Source organism: Toxorhynchites rutilus, chromosome 3, assembly GCF_029784135.1.
Source record: "Toxorhynchites rutilus septentrionalis strain SRP chromosome 3, ASM2978413v1, whole genome shotgun sequence".
NCBI lineage: Eukaryota > Metazoa > Arthropoda > Insecta > Diptera > Culicidae > Toxorhynchites > Toxorhynchites rutilus.
In genome coordinates this window covers 212,849,428-212,873,186 of record NC_073746.1, presented here as the reverse complement: position 1 = coordinate 212,873,186, position 23,759 = coordinate 212,849,428, and the positions used below count along the sequence as shown (strand labels likewise).

At 38.4% G+C, this 23,759-nt stretch overlaps 1 protein-coding gene across 6 annotated transcripts in view; it reads left to right on the top strand.

Moving 5' to 3' along the window:
• Positions 1-23,759, top strand: part of LOC129775632 (atrial natriuretic peptide receptor 1) — a 270,699-nt gene that overhangs the window by 234,710 nt on the left and 12,230 nt on the right. For 3 of the 6 annotated variants that reach the window (XM_055780595.1, XM_055780594.1, XM_055780592.1), the window contains 7 exons: positions 1,035-1,055; positions 12,615-12,729; positions 13,224-13,368; positions 22,412-22,711; positions 22,767-22,902; positions 22,961-23,172; positions 23,235-23,730. In XM_055780595.1, the coding sequence (XP_055636570.1) occupies positions 1,035-1,055; positions 12,615-12,729; positions 13,224-13,368; positions 22,412-22,711; positions 22,767-22,902; positions 22,961-23,172; positions 23,235-23,730 (1,425 nt within the window). The remainder of the gene's footprint in view (positions 1-1,034; positions 1,056-12,614; positions 12,730-13,223; positions 13,369-22,411; positions 22,712-22,766; positions 22,903-22,960; positions 23,173-23,234; positions 23,731-23,759) is intronic. The other 3 variants (XM_055780596.1, XM_055780597.1, XM_055780593.1) reach the window with 1 other exon arrangement.

Below are 23,759 nucleotides of genomic sequence, written 5' to 3'. Positions count from 1 at the left end.
TTTTTTAACCAGAAACAGTGGATGAAATAAATGAACGCCCAGGGCATTCATCGACACTGTCTATATCAGTTATAGTTTGCTTGTAAACCCATGTCATGATTCGAAGCACAAATCAAATTGAGGAAGTTTTTCGCGCGAACTGCAATAAGTCTTGCATGCGATCCATATTTAAAAAAACAGGCCTCAAACTAAATAAATCAAAAAATTAATGGACTCCAAGTTCTCATTCTCAGCTCATTCTGCTATTCTAACGAAACTCGTTATTTCGCCTTTTTTAATTTCAATTCTACATATTTCTATACCAGTTTAAATTTTCATTTTGCATGGATTTCGTCGTTTCGATTTTCTCTTGGTTATGGTAAAAAACTTCTAATGTATATGATTTTAAATGTCCCGCTAACGTAATCGACCCGAATAAGAAGCCTAAAAAAAGCTCTCTTCACAGAAAGTCCAGGCCATTCAAAGCTTAGATATAAATTATGTCCACTTTTTTCACACGCACACGTAATGCATATAAATAACAATATTCTCAACCTGTGGAGAGAGCGCCGTGCGGTTTCTAATTTATTAGCCAATTTACTCTTCCTGGCATGATAATTATCTGCCATAAAATAGCGATCGACGAGAATCTTATATACTGAGACTGTTTTTTTTTTGGAAACAGCTTTAAACATAGCACTCTCATGCGTAAGAATATGCGATACGATTTATGCGAAATATGTATACAACTAGTTTCAACCATTAATGAGTTATTGTATTTTTCGTTCGAAAACGATGCGATGAATCACATTTTGATTCTCACGATAGTGCTAGAGAACTTAAACGGCAAAGGTGTGTGGCTGCGCAGATTATATAATTTATTGGATCAACTGATAACAGAAAATAATAGCGAAAAACTCAAAATAAACTGCTGTATTCAATTAGACAAACATGAAAGTTATGGAAGCTCCCTGATATTTATTATTAATTGTCCAAATATTTACTTTTTTTTTGTTTTATTTATTCCACTGCTCTCTTATAATTGGATCACTAAGTGATGCTAGGATATGGAGAAGGTGAGACCCTAGTAAACAAGTTTAATGATATTTTTGAAGAGAATTGGTTGGTTATCTGAAAATTTCTGATTTATCATTTCAGCTTCAGTTTAATCTTTTCTTCTTAACAAATGTACAATATTTCATGGGCATACACATTCCATATAGGAAAAAATGCTTTGCACCAACCAAAGTATATTCCGACATTGTAAGGGGCCTTGGGGACATTGTTTTTACGGCCTTTGTCAAAAAAATATGCTCTCCTTCAATTTCTATTTTTGAATAGTTTCTTCTACTCATAAACTTTTATATTACTCCTAATAGATGTGATGCTAAATTTTTCACCAAATCAAAAAACATATATATTAGGCTGTCAAAAAAGTCCTGCGGTATTTCCGCGAGGTGTCGTTGTAAGCGCGTAGTTCTAGTTGTATTCATTGTATCGAGTCATACTATAGTTTGTTGGAAAGGTATTTTTGCGCTATAATATAGTCCTTGACAGTGTTTTATTTAGTTAAGTCGTTCGTGAGTTATAGTGTCGCAAATATGGAGCAAAATAAAGAGAAAATCCGACATATTTTACAGTACTATATGACAAAGGCAAAAATGCATCTCAAGCTGCCAATAAAATTTTTGGCATTTAACATTAGTAAAGGATCAATTGCTGTTGACAATAATTTACCTATCTGTTTTTTCTTTATTATTTGGTGATCTATTGTGATCTATTGAGATCTAGAAATAGGCCTCATAATTACCTCATTCTGGTTTGACGGATACAAGAAAATTGAGTTCTGGATATATTGTGAGTACATAAATGGGTTGTCTTCATCGCGCTTAGTAATGTCTCTAGACAATTGAGTGCCAATATTTGTAAAAAAAAAAGTATTGAAAAATTTGACATACATCATTATTATTTGTAAACTCACTACCATTATGAATCAGGCTAACTTGAGATTTATCTTTAGTTTTAGCTCTCCTAAAATAGAGTTCATTGTTTTCCACATGTTGGGCTGATTTGTGTTGCTCAAAATTTGTTGATAATATGCATTTTTACACCTCTTTTTTTCAATTTGTGTTTTTTAGATACTTGATTTAACATCTGTTGGAGATGCGAATCTATTTTGCGGGTCTATTTTTAACCTTCTTCAAATATCTATTTTTCAATTATACCAGCTTCCATAGATCGTAGGACATCCAAGGGCAAACATTCCCTTTGATATTCGCCTCAACAGAAACGATTCTTGAGCATTCTGATAGTAGTTTAACTTTACAACCGTATAGTTGCAATGAAGACACTATTAAAGAGTGATCACTTAAATTGGAAAACACTGTATCATTACATGATCAACATGGTCTAATATATTAATGCTTACCGGGCGAGTAATAAGCGTATTGGAACATATGAAACCTAAAGACTGAAGGAGATTACTGTATCGAATTACAAGACTATTCGTTGAAAGATTCACAGGAACATTTACATCACCTACAACTAAAAATGGTCTCGATTTTGAGGAGTATAGTCTGCTTTCCAAGAAGTCATAAAATATGTTGAAATCAAAAGAGGGGGACGATAAACACTTAGAATGTCGAAATACTGATCATTAATTGACAGCTCTGTCTGATTGATTTTTTTACAAAGACAGCTAAGCCTCCAGCCGATACTTCCCGGCAAGAGAAGGTTGCACTATATCCTTTTATACTATAAAGTGAGCAAAGTTCAGGTTTGAGCCAAGTTTCGCCAATTACGATAACATCTATCGACATTTCACACTGACTTAAGAATAAAACTATATTGTCAAATTTATCTAGGTCATTTATCCCACGTACGTTCCACTGGAGTATTCTCAAAAAGTGTCCTACTAATGTTCAAATCATTTGCGTTATCATGTTGAAAGTTGGAATCATTTACATTAGCCATTTTTGTTATAATAGTCAAGTATTTAAAGAAAGAAAAAAAATAGGAATGTCAAGAAATTTAAAAAGCGTGATTGTCCAATCTCTTCCTCTTTGGCGAAGGTGTCTCGACCCCATTCAAATAACGAGATATTAATTTGCTAAGGTAATTTCTGTTTTTAACAATGTCAGGTCTATCGCCATCCCGCTTCTTTACTAGAACTGTTCCATTTCTACCAGGTCAAACATATTTGATTTTCAGTATTTCCTGGGATACACGCAACTCGTGGAGAAGTTCGGAAGTGAGTGGACTTAGCTCATCGCGAATGGAAATAGAAGTTGGTCTGGCATTTAACATTAGTAAAGGATCAATTGCTGTTGACAATAATTTACCTATCTGTTTTTTCTTGCCCAGGAAAATTTCTTTGTCGGATGCTTCATTAAAAATAACTTTAATAGGAATCAGCGCATTGCTGGAAATTTTTTTCGAATGTAATCTGGAGGCAGACATTATAGATCATGTTTTTAACTGCACATCAAAGCACTTGATTGTTTTGTCAATAATGTTAGCAATATTTTCGTCAGGTGTTACAGGAATCCCCATGAAAACATCATTTTGCTCATTCATCGCTCTACTTGTTTTATCGGTACAAGTATACGTTCTCATACATTTGTCGGATGATAAACAAGAAAGTTACAAAATGTTCATTTGCTGAGATCAAGCGGAATATCAAATCAATTAAACTCGATATGTTTGCAATGTTCTACATATATTACAACTCTCATATTTACATATGATAGATAACTCCACTACGCTCGAGGCAAATATAAAATACAAACTCGATCCGAGCAGACCTTTTTGAATTTCAAGGATAGGGTTTAATCTCCGATAAATAAACAGTCAAAAGGGATGTTTGGCACATCGCCATTTCAAAATAACGGTAAACAGATGCATCAGATGTTTCTCCGATTGTGTCCTAAAACAACGTACAATCCAGTCCTTCAATACGAGGGGTAGCAGCTGCAAACGTTTGGTGAAAAAATCATTGCTATGAAATCGATTATTATGAGTTGTCCGGAAAATTCGTGCCGCGAAATGAACCACCATTAGCCACCCCCCGAAGCCTGTCTTGTTCTGGTAAACATCGATCTCTATGTCCGTCAGCTATCAATCTTTGATTTAATTGCAAATATACCTAAATTATTTGACTTGTGAAATTAGTAAAAACTACACAATTGCAAATCACAAAATCACAAAATAGGATAGCCATGAGGTAGCCATGTTTCTCGGCATTCGTGAATTTAAGCTATATTACTCAAAAAGTCTATAAGTCTAGCAATTTGAAAATTGTGTGAAGTTAATTGATCACCGAAAAAAATGTCGTGTTCACGAGATCCCGAACCTAAGGTACGTTCTAAAGTAAACAGATATTTTCGAAAATGAATGCAAAGTCACAAACATTTAGCAAAGGTTGTTTATTTTATTCAAGAAAGACTGGCTCAATCCATCGAAGAAGAAGGAAGAAGGAAGAAGGAAGAAGGAAGAAGGAAGAAGGAAGAAGGAAGAAGGAAGAAGGAAGAAGGAAGAAGGAAGAAGGAAGAAGGAAGAAGGAAGAAGGAAGAAGGAAGAAGGAAGAAGGAAGAAGGAAGAAGGAAGAAGGAAGAAGGAAGAAGGAAGAAGGAAGAAGGAAGAAGGAAGAAGGAAGAAGGAAGAAGGAAGAAGGAAGAAGGAAGAAGGAAGAAGGAAGAAGGAAGAAGGAAGAAGGAAGAAGGAATAAGGAAGAAGGAAGAAGGAAGAAGGAAGAAGGAAGAAGGAAGAAGGAAGAAGGAAGAAGGAAGGAGGAAGAAGGAAGAAGGAAGAAGGAAGAAGGAAGAAGGAAGAAGGAAGAAGGAAGAAGGAAGAAGGAAGAAGGAAACTTTATTGCAATACGGATGTCTTATTAGATAGAACCTATCGTTGCAATGATTATTCTTCTTATGTATTATCTGTCTTTCAACACGTATGTGCAACGTACGCAACGCCGGCATATTTCTTATCTTAGTTTCTCATGAATATTGATTCCGAAGAACGCAAAATTGAATAGGAATAGTTGTAGTAGTCGAAAACGATTATATTGTGTTATGTTTGTCTATACAGGCTGCGTGCGGTAATTTTGCACTGCAATTGAAATAGCTGTACGTCGGCCCTGTGTAGTATGATTACAACAAATTTGACATCAATGGAAAGCCAATGCTTCAAGTTATCCGTAATCAAATTACAGCTGTCAACGAGAGAAATAGGGCGACATAAGAGGATATTCATTGTTCTGTAGTCAATTTTCTTCGCACCAGAATGTGTGTAAACGATGTAATTCAACTCGTAAACGTGTCGAAAAGAGCATTGTACTACATAGAAATGGCCTGGGGATGGGCAAAAATGGCTTGCGGAAAATGTTCCAGAACTTTGGAAGAAGGAAGTTCGGCCGCCTAGCAGCTCCGATATCAATCCCTTGAATTATTTTGTATGAGGCGTCGTTGAACGGGACACTAATAAAGACCCTCACACAACAATTGGATCGCTAAAGTAAAAATCATGAAGGTAATAACGTCACTCAATCGCGACGATGTAAAACGAGCTTGCAGTTGGCGACTTTTTCGAACAAAATCTTTAAAAATACTTTATTGTTTGAAATAAAATGAATAAAGTAAATTTCAGAACATATACTATTTGAGAATAATTATTTGTTGATATATATCACTTTGTGCAAAATTACCGCAAGCATCCTGTACACTGTTTTCATCTTCTTATATTTTCAATGTGCTCTTTCGTTGTTATTTATCCATTTTTTTCTCTTTCCCTCTATGTTATCCTGTTACATAACGAACGACACTCAATAATGTAACTGACACTAACTAACTGACACTCAATAATGTAACTGTGTAACAGAGTTGCCAACCTTTCAGTTTCTTCAGGATGGTGCCAGGCAAAACATCTAATTTTTTTTTAATTTTCACAGTTTTATTCAGCTTTTTTTACTTTATTGGAATTTTCAAATTTTGTTACTCCCTAAAATTATATTTAAAATTATAGTGGCAAAATCACTCATCCCCAAGGGCCGACCGTTGAACACGTTGACGTTCGTGTCGTTTAAGGTGGGTATTGACCCAAACCTAACAACAAAGGCAATGGACCCCTCTACTTGACCGCAAGGGATCGAATTTCGAGAATTTGAGGATAATGGTTCCACCTCACGGCATTTTTGGAAACCAGCACCAATAGCCGACCCAGGAGCTTCAACGTCGACGTAACATCTTCGCCACCCTCAGTCAGTAAACATGGGAACGTCACCGTTCCTGTTATCAGCCACGCTAACTTGATCATATATTACCAGAACGTTCGTGGATTAAGGACAGAAACAAACGCACTTCTCTATTCCCTCCTTTCTTGTGACTTCGACGTTGTGGTATTCACTGAAACATGTCGAATGCTGAGCTCGCAAAAAATTACTCCATCTACCGATGCGACCGGAATCCCCGCACTAGTGCACTTCGACATGGCGGCGGTGTTCTGATTGCCGTGAAGTCTGAGCTGAATTGTAAAACCGTACATCTTGAAGACTGCGAGTATCTCGAGCAAGTAACTGTGCAAGTCATTCTTCCACGCGAATCGCTGTTCCTGTGTTGCATATATATCCGTCCTTGCAGCCATCTCGATATCTATACTAAACATGCCGATACCGTCCTACAGTTACTCGAAATGGCCAGCCCTCGAGACGCGACTATCGTCTCGGGTGATTATAATTTGCCCAATTTGGCATTGAATTTTGATGAAGATGTACAATGATTTTTGCCGCTCAATGCCTCATCCGAACAGGAGGTTGCTCTAGTTGAGTCTTTATTGTCTACAGGACTCAGACAAATCAACGATCTTACCAACGTGAATGGCAAGCTTCTCGACCTGGTACTCGTCAGTGATCCGCACTCCCATCAGCTGTTCGAGCCGCCTTCCGCTATTTTAAATGTTGACCGTCACCATAAACCGTTCATACTGAAGGTGGATATCCGTATAGAAGATCATCAGTCATCCGATTCCGGAGCTTACTGTGAGCATAACTTTGCTCGGTGCGATTTCGAAGCTATTAACTCGAGAGTAGTGGCATTGGATTGGGAACGGTTACTTAACCTTCCTACCGTGGACGATGTCTTATCCGTGTTTTATGACAATATTTACGGGATAATCCATGATTTGGTACCGATAAAGACTCGAAAGCCTTCTACGAATCTCTAACAACCATGGTGGAATCCCCAATTGCGTAACCTGCGAAACCGTCTGCGTAAGGCCCGAAAACGTTACTTTCGCTCTAGGACTGCTGAAAGAAAATATGATGTACAGCTCGCGGAAGCCGAGTACAGTAGTCTGCATGAATTTCGCTTTAGGGAGTACATTGATCGGCTTCAGACTGGCCTTAGAGAAAATCCATCAGCTTTCTGGTCGTTTGTGAATGCTCGCAAAAAATCACCTGGTATTCCGCTAGATGTAACTTATGGCACCCAAAACTCCGTAGCTCTTCCGTAGCGTTTTCGAGCATGCTGAGGTTCCTCCGTCGCAGCTGTATGTTGATCAATTACCAAGCTATGATATTCGCATGCAACAGCCTCACTTCAGTCGCGCCGATATTTTTGAAGCTCTCCGTTCGGTTGATGCATCGAAAGGTCCAGGTCCGGACTATATTCCACCATCCTTCGTCAAGAACTGTGCCGCATCGTTAACCGCTCCCTTATGGATGGCATCAATCACTCCGATCTTCAAGGCTGGTAATACGCACAACGTGGAAAATTATCGACCCATTTCAATCTTGAGCTGTTTGACCAAGGTGCTAGAACGACTTTTGCACGACAAGATGTATTCAACAGTTCGGTCAATGATCTCAGATTCTCAACATGGATTCATGAAAAAGCGCTCGACTACCTCTAACTTGATGACCTTCACCAGCACAGTTATTCGCAGCATTGAGAAGCGTCAGCAAGTAGACACCGTGTACATAGACTTTTCGAAGGCTTTCGATAAAGTACCTCACAATCTTGCCATTTCAAAACTGAATCGCCTTGGTCTGCCTCCGTGGATTGTTCGCTGGCTGAACTCTTACTTATCATGTAGGAAGGCCTTCGTTAAGGTTCATGATGCCAAATATGAGATCTTCGAAATACCATAAGGTGTTCCGCAAGGCAGTCACTTGGGACCTCTTATCTTCGTTTTATTCATCAACTACGTTTGTGACCACTTAAGCTCCTGTAAGTTGCTATACACTGATGATCTTAAGTTATACCGTACGATCAACTCGATGCTAGATTGCTGTGCACTTCAAACTGATATTGCTCGGTTAATAACGTGGTGTCAGTTGAACGGCATGCAAGTAAACACAGCCAAATGCATCATCTTCACCCGTGGTCAGTCGCCGATCAGATTCGAATATTCGATGGACCAGTTGACGCTTACAAGAGTGGATTCTATAAACGATCTTGGACTGATGTTGGACAGCAAACTACGATTCAACGAACATATATCCATGTCGATCGCGAAGGCCAATGCCATGTCTGGATTTTTACGCCGCAACACTGCGCAGTTCGACGAGGTTTATGCGCTTAAAACATTGTATTGTTCGTTGGTTTGTAGTGTTCTAGAATATGGAGTACAAGTTTGGGCTCTATACAATGCTGTCCACGTTTCACGAATTGAACGGATTCAAAAACGATTCATAAGATTTGTGTTACGCCGACTTCCATGGTCTAGCACTGAAAATTTGCCTCCATACGAGCAGAGATGTGCGCTCATCGGACTGCAAACGCTATCGAATCGACGAGACTTTTCACAGAGACTCTTCGTTTTTGACGTCATTCGTCATTATATTGACTGCAGTAGTCTGCTACAGGACATCGATTTCCATGCTCCAGCCCGCCAGCTTCGCAATACTAGCTTTTTATGGATTCGAAGACATCGTACTGCCTATGGCTACGATAGCCCACTTGACAGATGCTGCAGACTTTTTAATGACGTGTGTAGATTTTTTGATTTTGACGTTAATAGGGTAGTTTTTAAGAATAGTATTAAGTGTCCGTAACCAATCTGTGTGACTTTGTGTCAAAGATGTCGATAAATAAATATAATATGATACTGCACACCAATTAGGGTACGGCGGGGCTAGTCGGTCATTTTTGAATAAATTTGGTTATAACTTTGTAGTACGAAGTTTTGCGTTAGAATGTTATGTACCACAATGAAGCTTACCTTTTACCCTTCCAATGAAATATAACCAGATAATCAATTATTTGACATTTTTCTTTTATTTAACGTCTTTGTATTTCAGAATAAATTGACCAACTAACCCCACACACGGGGTAAATTGGTCAATAATAGGCATGTTATTTTTGAGCAAATAATAAGCGTTTCTCCATTAGAAGTTTTCTTCATTATAAATAAATTAATTAAATCAAAACAAAAACAGTTAACTAATATCATGTAGCAAGTAATAAAACAAATTAATGAAAGTTTCAAATTATCATCGTTGAAAATCAGTCAGATAATCTTTTCTAGCGATTTCGTCTCTCTTCCACTTTGTGGCGAACCAGAGATGCCAGGTATGAATACATGTCTTCATTTTGAAGACATTTGATTTTGTGAAGACATTTTGAAGACATTATGAAATATGTGAAGAAGTTTCAGTATGATAGCGTACGTGGATTTTTAAAAGATATTATTTCCATGAAATTCTAACTATTGGCCGAAAATATCGTCAAAAAAGTAGGGCTTCGGTATCAGCGAACGAAGCGGTCTGAATACATCTAGGTCTAGAAAACATTGGTTCATTTGCGCTCGATAATTCGAATGATTGTGACATTGAATTTCTATTATTGTGGCCCTGATATACAATAGAGTAATCTAGATCTTTCAAACAACCACTTCACAAATCGAAGGTTTTCCGGTTACATACCTTTTCTACAATTAGTTTCATGGATATGGTTTGAGTTACAACCAAAATTTTAAAGCTGGAATAAACAAATAGAGTTGTCACAGTTCTGTTTGTGTGAAAAAAATTCCTCCGATATTATAGTGAAGACATTTACTCGTACCATGTCAAGACTTTCGAAAGAAACACCTGGCATCCCTGCGACGCACAATCGCTTGCATTCTTGCTTGCATTTGTTTTGATGACCGTTGTACCGTTCGCCCAAAGTATATAGAAATAGCCTCCAGGTATGCTAAATTACTCAATGCATTATTGTGAGTTCTGATATTCAATGTTAGCGTTTATTATATTTAATGAAAATTTTACAACAAAACATATAAATATGACAATTATATTGCAAGTGGTTTGTGTGGTGGTTGTCTCGTTTCAAATACACTGCGTTTAGCAGTAAAACATATGCCTTCTATATTTGTTTATAGCTTGCGTAATGAAACACAGCATACCTGAAAAAGTTATATGCGTTGTTCTCAAACGATCAATTTGTGTGACCAACTAGCCCCTCTATATATGAAAAAGAATGTTCATGAAAATACAACAAAAATAATTTTAAAAGCGATTTTCATTAACACTTAAAGCTAATACGTACAATAAAGCTTTGTTTTACGTTTGAGCCGATTTTTTTCATGGTTATTAACCAGTTTTAGAACACATTTTATAATGCGCAAACCGTGAATGATTTTTGGCGAAATCGGAACCATGTATTTTTTAACCTACTTTTAACCTACTGCTCTGCTCTGCAAGACACATCAGGCTGCTGTTCTATAAATAGCTCAACAATGATCAATCAACTTTCTCCGCTGTCCGGTGGTCTAACTGGATAATGGAAGAAAAATACAATACAGAATACTCTTACGCCTAAATGGCTACTGTGTAAATGTACCATATGCAATGGTATAGAAGGAATACTGGCGAATGGCAACTGTGTAATGTAATGTGCTATAATTATAGATATGATAACCATGTGACATGTACACGATTAAAATTCGGCTCTGTTACAGCTAAAATGCTAATGAGCCTGAAATAAAAAAATGGGATAAAAAAAAAATATCAAAATAAAGCCATAAATAGTTTACATGGTTTAGAGATAGAGAACGTTATATAGAATTTTTTTTAACATGTTATTTGATTCGATGATTTTTGTCGTAATTTTTGAAAATTTTCAACTTTCAACACTTTGAAAAATCTTACCTCATAAACAATGAAAATTACATCTTTGATTTTTGGATATGTTCTGTAAAACATCGTCATATTTATATGAAATAATGTTTAGAAAATAAATGGCAAGGATTTGACGAAAACTAAAAGTAATGTGATGTGATTATTTTTATGTACGGTCGATTTTTTGCCACACTTTGAATATCCCAAATGAGCCCAAACAATACTTCAAAATAGAAAAAGTAACACGCTTATGTTTTATGTGATAAGTTCACAGATACCATCGTAGCTTGTGAAGATGAGAGAATCTTCTTGTGGTGATAAAAAGCACCTCAGACTGACACCACAAACCACTTGACCATGCCTGTCACAAAGAGCACCCAACCACCTTTTTAATACCACCGAGACAGGTATTTTTTCAGTACGCATGCATCGCGGCATTCAGTTTCTGACTCTAGAAATTTTATTACCTCCCATATATAAAATCAGCAAAAACATAGGCGCATACATGCTCATATATTGGCCTCGCCAAGCTTTCCGCGTGCGCTTCCTAGGTCTCTCTCTTAAACTCGCTTCATCGCTGTGCTCCAGCAAGGCGTTTGCATGCTGGAGTTGTACCATTCTTAGTTGATTGCACTTCCATTAGTGAAACAAAAGCTTCTATGAAACTATTTGCGAGTACACGCTGACAAGCATAAGAGTTTGAAAGTGCTTTACGATACCGCTGTTTGGAAATGGAGCAGAAATATATACATCAATTTTCATTCGCGTTACATAAATCTGGGTGAACCGTCTATATTAGTACGGAAAACGATGCCAAGGATTGCATTGCTAAATTCAATTTCGATCATTGCTAAAGCGGGATTGTAACGGGTGATTTTTTGCTGTACGGCTGTTTTTGACAGAATTAAAATTGAGTAGTTTTCATTGCCATTTAATTATAAAGGTTTTACATACGAACAACACTTTCAAATTTTTGAATTTTAATATTTTGTGTGTGTGTGTGTGTATTTTTCCTTTGTTCTATCGAGAAATTGTCTTTAACGATCAAACACATTTTTAGTTCAACGAACAATAAGCCAATAAACCTAATAAGCCAATCGAGTAACGTAGACGAATAACCGAGACGTTCGAGTTTTGCTATCACGATTTCATTATTGAGTTTATCGAAGCCTGCTGAAACGTCTGTGCTATATCGTCAATAGTTTTGATAAAGAAGGATGTGCTCCGCACGCAGGTATTAAACGGTAAATATTCGTCTAAATTTGTTAACCTTTACTTTTATAGTCAAATACAAAACACACCTTTATCGACACGATTTAATTATTTTATAAAACTTTATGTTCCAGGATCAATATAGAATAAAATGACTTGTAATTACTATACATACTTCCGTTAAGACAACAAAGTGCTAATCGAGTTGTCTCAGTTCTATTTTATTCCAAATATTTCTTCGTTCATCACTGAATGTTTAACTTCCATAGTACACACTGAATTCATTTTGGTTTTATTTTCATTATACTTACAGTTGTCATCATGTGTGCCAGTCCAACAACCATCCGTGAGATAATGCTGGCAGCAGCCGAATTAAACATGGTTGACAGCGGAGAATACGTTTTCTTCAATATTGATATCTTCAGCAGGTAAATTCTGCTTCCCTCGGGTTTCCAATTGATTCCTTGATATCCCACAAAAATTCGCAGACAGACAACTTGTTCAATAAAACAGCAGGAGATAGACAAAAAGAATGACACTATAAAAATGTTATCAATGTTCAGACAGTCATAACTCTTAGGAAAATATACTTATTTAGATGCAAGTGGTTGCATTGGATATTCAACCCTCTAATTTTCACTACCAACCCCAAAGTCAGAAACAGGTTAATAAACTTAGATTAATTTACCCGTCAAATGCAACCAGTTATATCTATACAAGTTTATTTTCCGATAGGTATCTGTAGTTCACAAAATTGTGTTAATCTCATTCTTTTTGTCTACCCTCTGTATATTGTAACAAGGCGAGTATGATCCTGTTTATTCACAAGGATAAGCAGGCATAAAATTGAACCTTGATTTATCTGAAATATCGTTTTGTTCGTCTCCCGTTCCATATTTATTAAATGTGATTCCGGGAACAGTATGGCCGCCACCAAGAAGCCACCCTGGTACATGAGGAACGACACGGAGGAGCGCAATATGAGAGCGAAAAACGCTTACACAGCGCTGCTACAAGTGGTCGCACGGCAACCAGAGGATGAAGAGTATCGCCGTTTTTCAGATGAGGTAAGTGTCTTGTTTCGATCCTCCCCCACCAGCGGCTACCGGAAGGATAGGTGGAATTATAGAATTGCCCACTGGAGAAGAAAATAACAAATCAACTGGAAGGTCATTAATCTTTCGGGAGAGAGTGTGATCTCTCCTCCTGCGATGCAACGTTTCCACGATATGCATCCAAAAACGGAATTTTTTCCGAAATAAATACTTTACATCAAAAAGTTTATCAATAAATTTCCAAAATCATAACAATTAATGAACTACGATACAAGACGTATGGACGTATTGTATTAGGGAAAGCTTACCGTGGTTTAGATACAGCTATAGCTGTTTTCCTTACTAGAAGGTGTTACGATCAAAATTTGGTAATTTTTTTTAGAATTTATAATTCATCAACAAGCAAATAATTTTTCTATATGAAATTCAAATTATTATATTATACGAAAAAACGGCTGCCACCACTTCATGGCATTTGTTTCATGAGGACATGATACAAAACCCGACCAAAATAGTAAATTCCCTGTTGCAATTAAAATACCGCTTTTCAAGCCACAGGTAAAGAGATTTCTTGGTGAACATTAACAGTTTCACATGCTTGAAAATGGCTACCATCATTCCCCTTCCGGTTGCCGTATAAAGCTCCTGCCCTGGAATTCCGTTTGAAATCTGTCTTATTTGTTTTTTTTAATGTACGATCAAAATAAATGCGCCCAACTTAAGTCGACCAAATTTTGTTTGTGATGCAAAACAGCTCAAAAGACGCGTTTCGAGAAGTGTAAGCAAAATGAAGAAGCAAAATGCTGCTGCATCAAAGTTTACGAGAGCTGTTATTGACAAATTGATGAAAAAATTCCAAGATTGCAGCATGCTGGAAAGACGTTTGTCACTTAGGTGAGATTTAAAGTCGCGTCCTCATCTATTATCGACTCGGGTATTAAATAGGAACTGAAAAGTAAGGTGGCTTCCACAATGCACATTGGTCCAGGAGATGCATTTAAGTGGAAATTAGCATTTAGAGCTTGACAGTTATTCTCTAGACAAAAACTGTATTAGACAAAGTTGTTACTCATGATAGCACGCTCGTTTTTATGTTGTCAAAAATAGGGTGACCAAAATTGTCGATGAAATAAAAAATCTAACGTTCTTATCTTTATAGATATAGGTAAACATAGTTCGACAATGTTGTAGCTCCAATTTTTTGAGACATCTTTGTAGAACAATTTTTTTCTCTATCTCTTGAAATAACCGATATAGCGCCATTTTTCTAAGTTACGTTAGGGTCACCATGAAAAAGAAACTGGTTTTTTGCTCTAGCATTTATATTTCAAATTTTACATGCAAATTGTCTTCGAAAGGCTTTTAGAGCTTACTAATACAAACATTTTTCGATGCAGAACTTGTCAATATCTCAATTTTACTCAAAGTTATTGATATTTCTTCCCAAAAAACACGCTCTTTTCATTTGTTTGTCATTCTTTCTGGGGCAAACATAAAAAATGTTTGTTGGAGCGAGAGACTTTACTATCTCACGTCATTTGTCGCGAGGAATTAAAGGTATTATGTCACCAAACGACGTTTTTTTTTGTAAAAAAACGTAGCTTAGCTGGATATAAACTGATTTTTTGGAAATGATTATCCTCAGCTGCTTCTTAACGAAATTTTTGCATTCGGGCAGCTTTAAAATAGTAAATAATTCTAGTTTTCGGAAAAAAAAATTGAACTCCAAACCATTCAATCGATCACAGCAGTAGGACACAACATATTCTGAATTAAATACATCCACCGCATTCTTCAGATCTTAACTCAATATTGGAGTTTTAAAGCCTAAGACAAATAATTGAAAAGGTAATCGAATTAATCTTGCAAGCTGAATGGAGACTTTGTTAGTAGGGGAAGGGTGGTAAAGACGGACACCTTAAGTAAAAGTTGATTTTTGTTTGTGAATTCTACAAAAAAATATATAAAAAATATATCTCACCTCGAATCGATAGTGTATGCTTTTGAAAAATCAATGTGTCCGGCATCTTTGACAAAATAAGAAAGAGTCGGAAAAGGCGGACACTTGAAGGGAAAGATGAACACTAAATGAAAATTCAAGTTTATGTACTCGATAAATTTTGGAGGTTTCAAATAGACCTTAAAAATCATCGAACAAAAAGGTTTGACTACAATCGCCTAGAATTGCTTGTAATTTTTTTATTTTTTCATTTGTAACGGGTATTTCAATAGGGACGCTACAAAGATAGGGACAGCAAACGACGCCATATTTTTCCCGCTCTCTTGACATTCCTCTTCAGTAAGGTTTGCCATTTCAAAATGGAAAGATATACGATCCAACAACGAGTCGAGATTGTTAAAGTTTACTACCGAAATTCGGAGTCAATGGCCTCAACTTTAAGAGTGCTACGTCCAATTTATGGTCGTCATAATCGTCCGGCCAGATCAACAATTGAGCGTCTAGTGGACAAATCTGAATCCACAGGCACAGTACAAAATGTTCCCGCACCAGTGAGACAAAAAAGTGCCCGTAGTGTCGAGAATATTGTTGCCGCTAGCGTATCAATTGAGGAAGACCCAAATCAGTCTCTCACACGTAGTTCTCATGCGTTGGGCGTCGTTGTGGCGAATTTTGCGAAAATATCTTGGCCTACATCCCTACAAGACCAAATTGACGCAAAAACTGAATCCGCTCGACCACCAGAAGCGTCGTATGTTCGTGAATTGGGCTGAGCAACAACTTCAAAATGATCCGGATTTTCATCGGAAAATCAATTACAGCGATGAGGCTCATTTCTGGCTGAATGGCTTTGCCAATAAGCAAAATATGCGTTATTGGTCAGGCAGCAATCCACACATACTCCATGAGTCACCATTGCATCCCGAAAAAATTACGGTTTGGTGCGGTTTATACGTCAAGTCTATGGTCTATGCCAACAAGCCCGCGACGATTGATGAACTTCGTACGAATATCGAATGTGAAATTGCAGCAGTATCGGCCGATTTATGCTTGAAACCCGTCGAAAAACGGGTTCAGCGTCTGGACTTCTGCAAGCGTGCAAGCGCGGCCATAAAAAAGAAATCGAGTTTCATACATAATGGTGTCTTCTAGCCATCAGGGTTTGGCTTTTGTGTGTGTTGCTTGTTTTCGTTGCGCGAAACTTAGAACTTGTTCATTTCCTGTAAAGGAAATGGGAGGGGAAAAACGATACAAAGTCGACAACTGAACCGCTTAGGAACCAACACGCTCGATAGTTGGAGCGCGATTATTATTTTTTTCCTTCAGAGAGTGTTGCGTGACTCATGCGCCACTCTGTAGTGTCACAGACGTTAAAATTTGATTTTTTTTTTGAAAAACGAAAGATAACCGAGAATCAGGGTTTTCAAAAAAAATTGTTGATGCCAAATGTCCTGAAATTGCATTACTCGTCGTTACTCGTAGAACTACCAAGATATGTGAACGGAAAACTGTCAAACGAACATTATATTATACATTTCCCTCTGAAATTATTGCATCTCTTATGTTCACGTAGTTCTCGAACCGCGAAAGTTCATTCACCTCTAGTGTCTGAAATGACGATTTCTCAGTTTGAAAGTACGTTTGAGGGAAATATATTCCGGTCTGCTCAACGACCAGCGAGTGCAAAAGTACTCAACACCAAAAAACACCCCCGACTTGCATGTATTTGCAAAGCGGATTCCCCAGGCACGTTATTTTTGAAGTCCGTGTAAGGGAAACACAGCTCGGTGGGAACAAAAATACCCCCGACATGCATGTATATTTGCAAAGCGGATTTTCACTGGTGCATCGAATTTGAAGCCCCTTTTTTTAAATCAAGCAAATGAAACCAAATTTGGCATGTGAAGGTTTTAGGGTGCAATAAATGTTTTTACGGTGGTTAGATACCCCCTCTCTCTCTAAGGGGAGGGGGCTGCCATACAAATGAAACACAAATTTCTACGTTACTCACGAGTTAATCACGCAAATGCAACCAAATTTGTCATATGGAGGTTTTAAGGTGCAATAAATGTTTCTATGGTGGTAAGACACTCCACCCCCTCTCTTAGGGGGGCTGCCATACAAATGAAACACAAATTTCTGCATTACTTGATAATTATTCAAGCAAACGAAGCCAAATTAGGTATATGGAGGTTTTAGGGCACAATAAATGTTTTCACGATGGTTAGACAATCCACCTCCCTCTCTGAGGGGGGACTGTCATACAAATAAAACACAAATTTCTGCATGACTCGAGAACTAATCAAGCAAACGAAACCAAATTTGGCATGTGGAGGTTCTAGGATACAATAAATGTTTCTATGGTGGTTCGACACTCCTCCCCCCTCTCTTAGGGTGGGTTGTCATACAAATGATAAACAAATTTCTGCATAACTCGAAAACCAAATTTAACATGTGAATATTTTGGGGGCACGAAACGTTTCTATGGTGAATAGACACTTCTCCCCCTCTCTAAGGGGAGAAGGGGGGAGGGGTATGTCTTTATTCTATCTATATTTTTTGTATCAAACATTTATTCCATGTAATGGAAAAACATGTTATTTGCAAGTGGTTGAAAAATCTTGAACGACAATTGTGTCTGAAAAGAATCTGATATTATAATGTTGAGTTTTGGTAGAAGAACTAGGAATTTTTTAGTAAAAGGTAAATTCAACGGGGTCGATTAGAAGACCAATCAATGAACAGTTCTGCGATTGGACTCATGAACTTGCGCTTAGTAAGAAAACGTGCATTTTTGAAGGTATTGATAAAAAAACACCAATTTTGGGCTGGACGAAGTTTGCCAGGTCAGCTAGTGATTTATAAAAATGTGTTATTCCATGTTTTTTACTCAGAAATTTTGAACAAGTCGAAAAGTAGAACATTTTTATCGATGCGGGTAAAATGGACATGTAGTGGGGGGAATATGAACAGGTTCATAATATATGAAGCGTAGAAGTTTATCGCTCGCGAGAGGAATAATTTCGCTCTCTCTCAGTGTTTGTTTGTCCAGTATCTGAAATAGAACAAAATCCGGTTATTACTCTGGTGATGTTTGATAATGGTTTAAACCTGGATTCACAGTTTTCCTCAGGTTGTCCCCCGCATAGGTGAATATGAACACTAAGTGGAATCTTGAGGTTCACCAATTTCTTCGTGGAGACGCCTAAAACTGGTGTACCCAAATTTACCTCGACGGTCCGGTTTGACGCGAAGCTTCTCACAAAGTGCAGCATATTGACGTCTATCCCCTAGTCTGTCATTGTCTTCAGAACTAGTGGAATCCAGGTTCGATTGTACGTCTTCTCTAGATTCCGGGCTACAATCCCCACGTGCTGTCGATTATTTCTAAATTCATATAACAAAATTCCCAACCCCATCAGACTCAAAAACAAATTCCTTCAAGTGAAGATCGACTTTGGGGATGGCTAATAGAGGTTCATTTCACTTGACCAAAGATTTTATTTAAATCAAAATTGTTATAAATGATTAAACTTTTCGTCGCCCATTATGATTTGCATGAAAACAGCGAGTTTTCATTGCGTTTATAAAGCTAGTCGCTGATTGAGACACGATCCATTCGTTTAATTTTCCGGTCATATAAAGGGTGTGTCAAATCAAATTGCATCACGGAAAAAAAGCTGTAGAAATTTAATTTTTAGGAATTATATCTTTAGCTTTCGCTTATAATCAGATAAGAGTGTATAGATCACGATGGCCATGCTTCACTGTCAATTTTTCGTAAATTTGGAAAAATGTCGTCGAACGAAAAAGAGCGTCGTGAATTAATCCTGTGCACTCATTTCGAGAATCCGGAGTTGTCACATCGGGACATCGGTAAGATGCTGGGAATCGTCCAATCCACGGTCAGCAGAGTACTAAAACGATACTTCGAGAACCTAACCATCGACCGGAAGGTGAAGAACGGCAAAAATGGATGCTCCGTCAGTGAAAAAGATCACAAGCGCGTAGTTAAGCAGTTTAGACGTGATCCGAGAAGTTCGGTCCGGGATGTCGCCAATAAGATGAATTTGTCAAGTTCATTCGTCCAGCGGACCAAGCAGCGGGAGGGCCTGCGGACATACAAGGTTCAGAAGGCTCCTAACCGTGACGAAAGGCAAAACATGGTGGGGAAGACGCGAGCCCGGAAGCTGTACACCGAAATGCTGACGAAGCCGCATTGCCTGGTAATGGACGACGAAACCTACGTCAAAGCGGACTTTCGTCAGCTGCCGGGCCTGTTGTTCTTCTCCGCAGAGGACAAATTCAGCGTTCCGGAGGAGATTCGCAAGCAGAAACTATCCAAGTTTGCCAAAAAGTACATGGTGTGGCAAGCGATCTGCTCTTGCGGAAAGCGGAGCGCCCCCTTCGTGATGACCGGCACGGTAAACGGGCAGGTTTTCCTTAAGGAGTGCCTACAGAAGCGCTTACTACCACTATTGAAGCTGCACGAGGGCCCGACCATCTTCTGGCCGGATCTCGCTTCGTGCCACTATTCAAAGGACATGTTGGAGTGGTACGAAGCCAACGGGGTCACCTTCGTGCCAAAGGAAATGAACCCGCTCAACGCGCCGGAGCTTCGCCCAATAGAGAAATATTGGGCGATTATGAAGCAGGCCCTCCGGAAGAACCCAAAAGTTGTCAAATCGGAGGCGGACTTCAAGAGAAAATGGATTTCTGTTCAAAAAAAACTACAACCTGACGTTGTACAGAACCTTATGGACGGGGTAAAGAGGAAGGTGCGAGCATACGGGCTTGGGCTCGAAGTATGAATAAAAAGAAAATGCCAAAAGTTGTTTAATAGTTTTTATTTTACTGTCTAAAATTTTCAAAAGGATCGGTCTATTGGGCGAATTTCTACAGCGTTTTTTCCGTGATGCAATTTGATGTGACACACCCTTTAGTGTAGAACCACAGTTTCACCAGGTTCCAGGTTCACTGATGAATATGAATATTTGTAATGAATCTGCTATTTCATGTGTCGTGTACTGAGGAATATTCTTGATCTGCGTCTCGATTTGATTATCATCAGTGGTGTCTTCCCGGAGAACCCACTAGAAATGTATTCCAGAAAATATTACATTTCAACGAAGATTGTCATCATTACTTGGAACACTTAAGTGCGATACACATACAGTGTCACCGTCACCGTCCCGTCATCCATTCTCTTGGACTTATTTTGCCAACGTCAAAGTTACCGTTGATGGTGTACGTGAGTGCTACCATACGATTCCCTTGAGATAATATTTTAGAGGCTTAAGATGAAAGAGGTGTAAGTGAATTGATCGATTTTCATTTCATTAACTTTTTTCTTCCGTGAATAACTCAGCTGCAAGAACGTTCCAATTTGATTTTGCTGTAGAACCGATAACTGATGTTCTGATAAGCTGGGAATGTGTTTGCAGTTAAGTTATGATCGAAAGAGAAAATCGATCATGTCACTTACACCCCTTTCATTTTGAGTTCCTCATTTGATGTTTCATTCCTTTACGTCGGCTTTTTGGTGACGGAACGTTGTATGTGTAGCGCACTTTATTCAGAGATACGGTCTGTGCACCCATGAAAAATATTGTTTTTCGTGCTCCATTTTCGCAAAACTTGGGAGTTCTAAAAATAGAAATGAACTAGTTTTTACTTTGATGGCGTCTTCATCTGTCATTTTCATCAATGACTCTTTAAAACAAATGAAAGTAGATCGATCGCTCTCAGTTCATGTACGTTCTTCTCATACACATTTAGGAAAGAAGTTCAACGATATAAAAAATATGGATGCTCGGATATCAGAAAGTTCAACCCTTTTATTGATAAATATGGCTTTCCTTAGAAATGCAATATAAATTTCACGTATTGATGAATTCAGAAGTTTTTTTTTTAATATTCATTAAACGTGTCCACGTGGACATTATCTAAAACCCCTCCTCCTCACCGTGGACCAGCGTAGACATTTTCGTAACTTAATCCTTGACGCTCCCCGAACTCGTAAAACGAAGCTTAATGGCGTCAATGCGAATTGAGTCTTGGTCACTACATCAATTCTCAGGGATAAAAATAGATCTCAAATAACAGCATAACGAGCAGTTTGAACGAAGGTATGGTTATTCAATCGAATGGAAGGGATACAGCGAGAATAGACCTGTTTGAATGAAACATGCCCATTCGTCATATCAGTTCATGAGCCCGCGACATTATTGTGAATAGCAAGACTAATTGTTATTGTGCGTTCGATTTCAAATGAATGATTTGAAGAATAGCAGCACTGATTTTGAGCTCGCAGATTGGGCTCTGGAAAGATGAAAGAGCGATACCGATTTCCATCGAAAAATCGTATTTTTCGGAACAGGCACATTCAAACGAAATTTCCGTTACAGATATTATCCAAACCGCGATTCGTATAGGTGTATATTGCCTTTACTCGACCTTCTCAATTGAAACTATTTTCGAGTAACGTCCCGAACTTTTCCTGCATCCGAATAAAAACTATGATTGATAACAAGAGGCTCATACCGACTGTTTTTGGACAGGGTCGATGATTATTATTTCACCGAATTTTAAATTATGTGCCATATACACATACCTGAGGATCTTTGAACTCAATATCGCCACATCGGGTCTATGTATTTCGAGACGCCTCAGAATATTTCAAAATAGAAGCGCATAAGTTCACCAAACGAAGACAACAGGTAAGGATGAGCTGATCGATCTTGTCTTGTGAAATATGGTAAAACCTGTTAAATTAGTCACACACAGACCATCACTCCCGAAGCGATACACCATCGGGAAACCGGTTCGTTGTGCGGAAGAGTTCCCTGGCTGTACAAAATAGAAGCGGCGGTATTTTCAGAAACACGAATTATATTTATACAATTTCATATCTATCAGAGGTGGGCGATGTCACCAACAGAGAACAAGTTTTGGGACGAATCCACTCCCACTAAACTCAACTAATCAATGAGAGATTGGAGCTAATGGTTTGTTCCACCAACAAACTTTGTTGCAATGAAGATTAAGGAACGATGCGATTTATAAAAAAAAACTGTAATTTTGTTTCCTGCACAGGTTAAATTGCTCACGAAATCCAAATTCAACTACACTTACCCCGACGACGAACCGGTATCCACATTTGTCACGGCATTTTATGATGCCGTCCTGTTGTACGCATACGCACTTAACGATAGCATATCAAAACTTGGTGAATATCAGGCACTCAAGCAGCCCATCAACGGAACCCATCTGGCACATCTCATGTGGGGCAAATCGTTCAAGGGTATTACAGGGAACGTTACGATCGACTCAAATGGGGATCGCATTTCCGACTATTCCCTGCTGGATCTCAATCCAAACACAGGAATGTTTGAGGTATTTAGTGACTACTATTATGTTCATAAACGCCTTATACTAACCACCTCTTAAGATAGTAGCAAATTACTTCCACGACGGTGGTTTGCAATTCGTGGAAGGAAAGGAGATCCACTGGTCAGGAGGTAGAACCAAAGCTCCACCGGACCGACCCACTTGTGGATTTGATGGTTCTTTATGTCCTGATAAGTGTGAGTATAGTATTCGTAGCCCGAGGGCGTGGAATTATTCGTTATTTTGTTATCACAGCTCTTCCTGGTTATGCAATCCTATCACTGATCCTTGGTGTGTGCGTAATTTGCATGGGAATAGCTTCGTTTGTGGGATATCGCCACTATAAACTGGAAGCGGAGATAAATTCCATGACATGGAAGGTGCACGCGAATGACGTCCTTTTTTGTAACTCTAGTCGAGGCCATCGAGGCAGTTTGCACATGATGGCAAAGCGCGGCAGTCAAACGGTAAGTAATCAAACCCCAATCCATCGTAGTAATTTATGAACCAATTCATAGTGCGATTTCAGACCATATACTCCGATGATCTTAACTCGTTGCCCGGAGATAGACAAATCTACATCCAGTTCGGAATCTACAAGGGCTGCAAAGTGGCAATAAAGAAAATTAACGTTACAAATTTAAGCCTCAATCGCACGATGATGCTGGAGCTCAAACGGATGAAGGATATTCAGCACGATCATCTGGTGAAATTTTTCGGTGCTTCGATTGAAACCGATCCAGAGCCATTCATCCTTACTGAGTACTGCCCCAAGGGCTCGCTCCAAGATATCCTAGAGAATGAAACAATCAAGCTGGATTGGATGTTCAAAATATCTCTCATGCATGACATTGTCAAAGGTATGACTTTTTTGCATTCCACCGATATCCATTCGCACGGTGCTCTCAAATCATCCAACTGCGTGGTAGACTCTAGATTTGTACTGAAGATCACAGATTTCGGGCTCCATCAGCTGCGGAATCCAACTGAGGAACAGGATCAGGAGAGTTATGCATATTGGAAAAGTAAGTCACAATACAGTTCATGTTCGAGT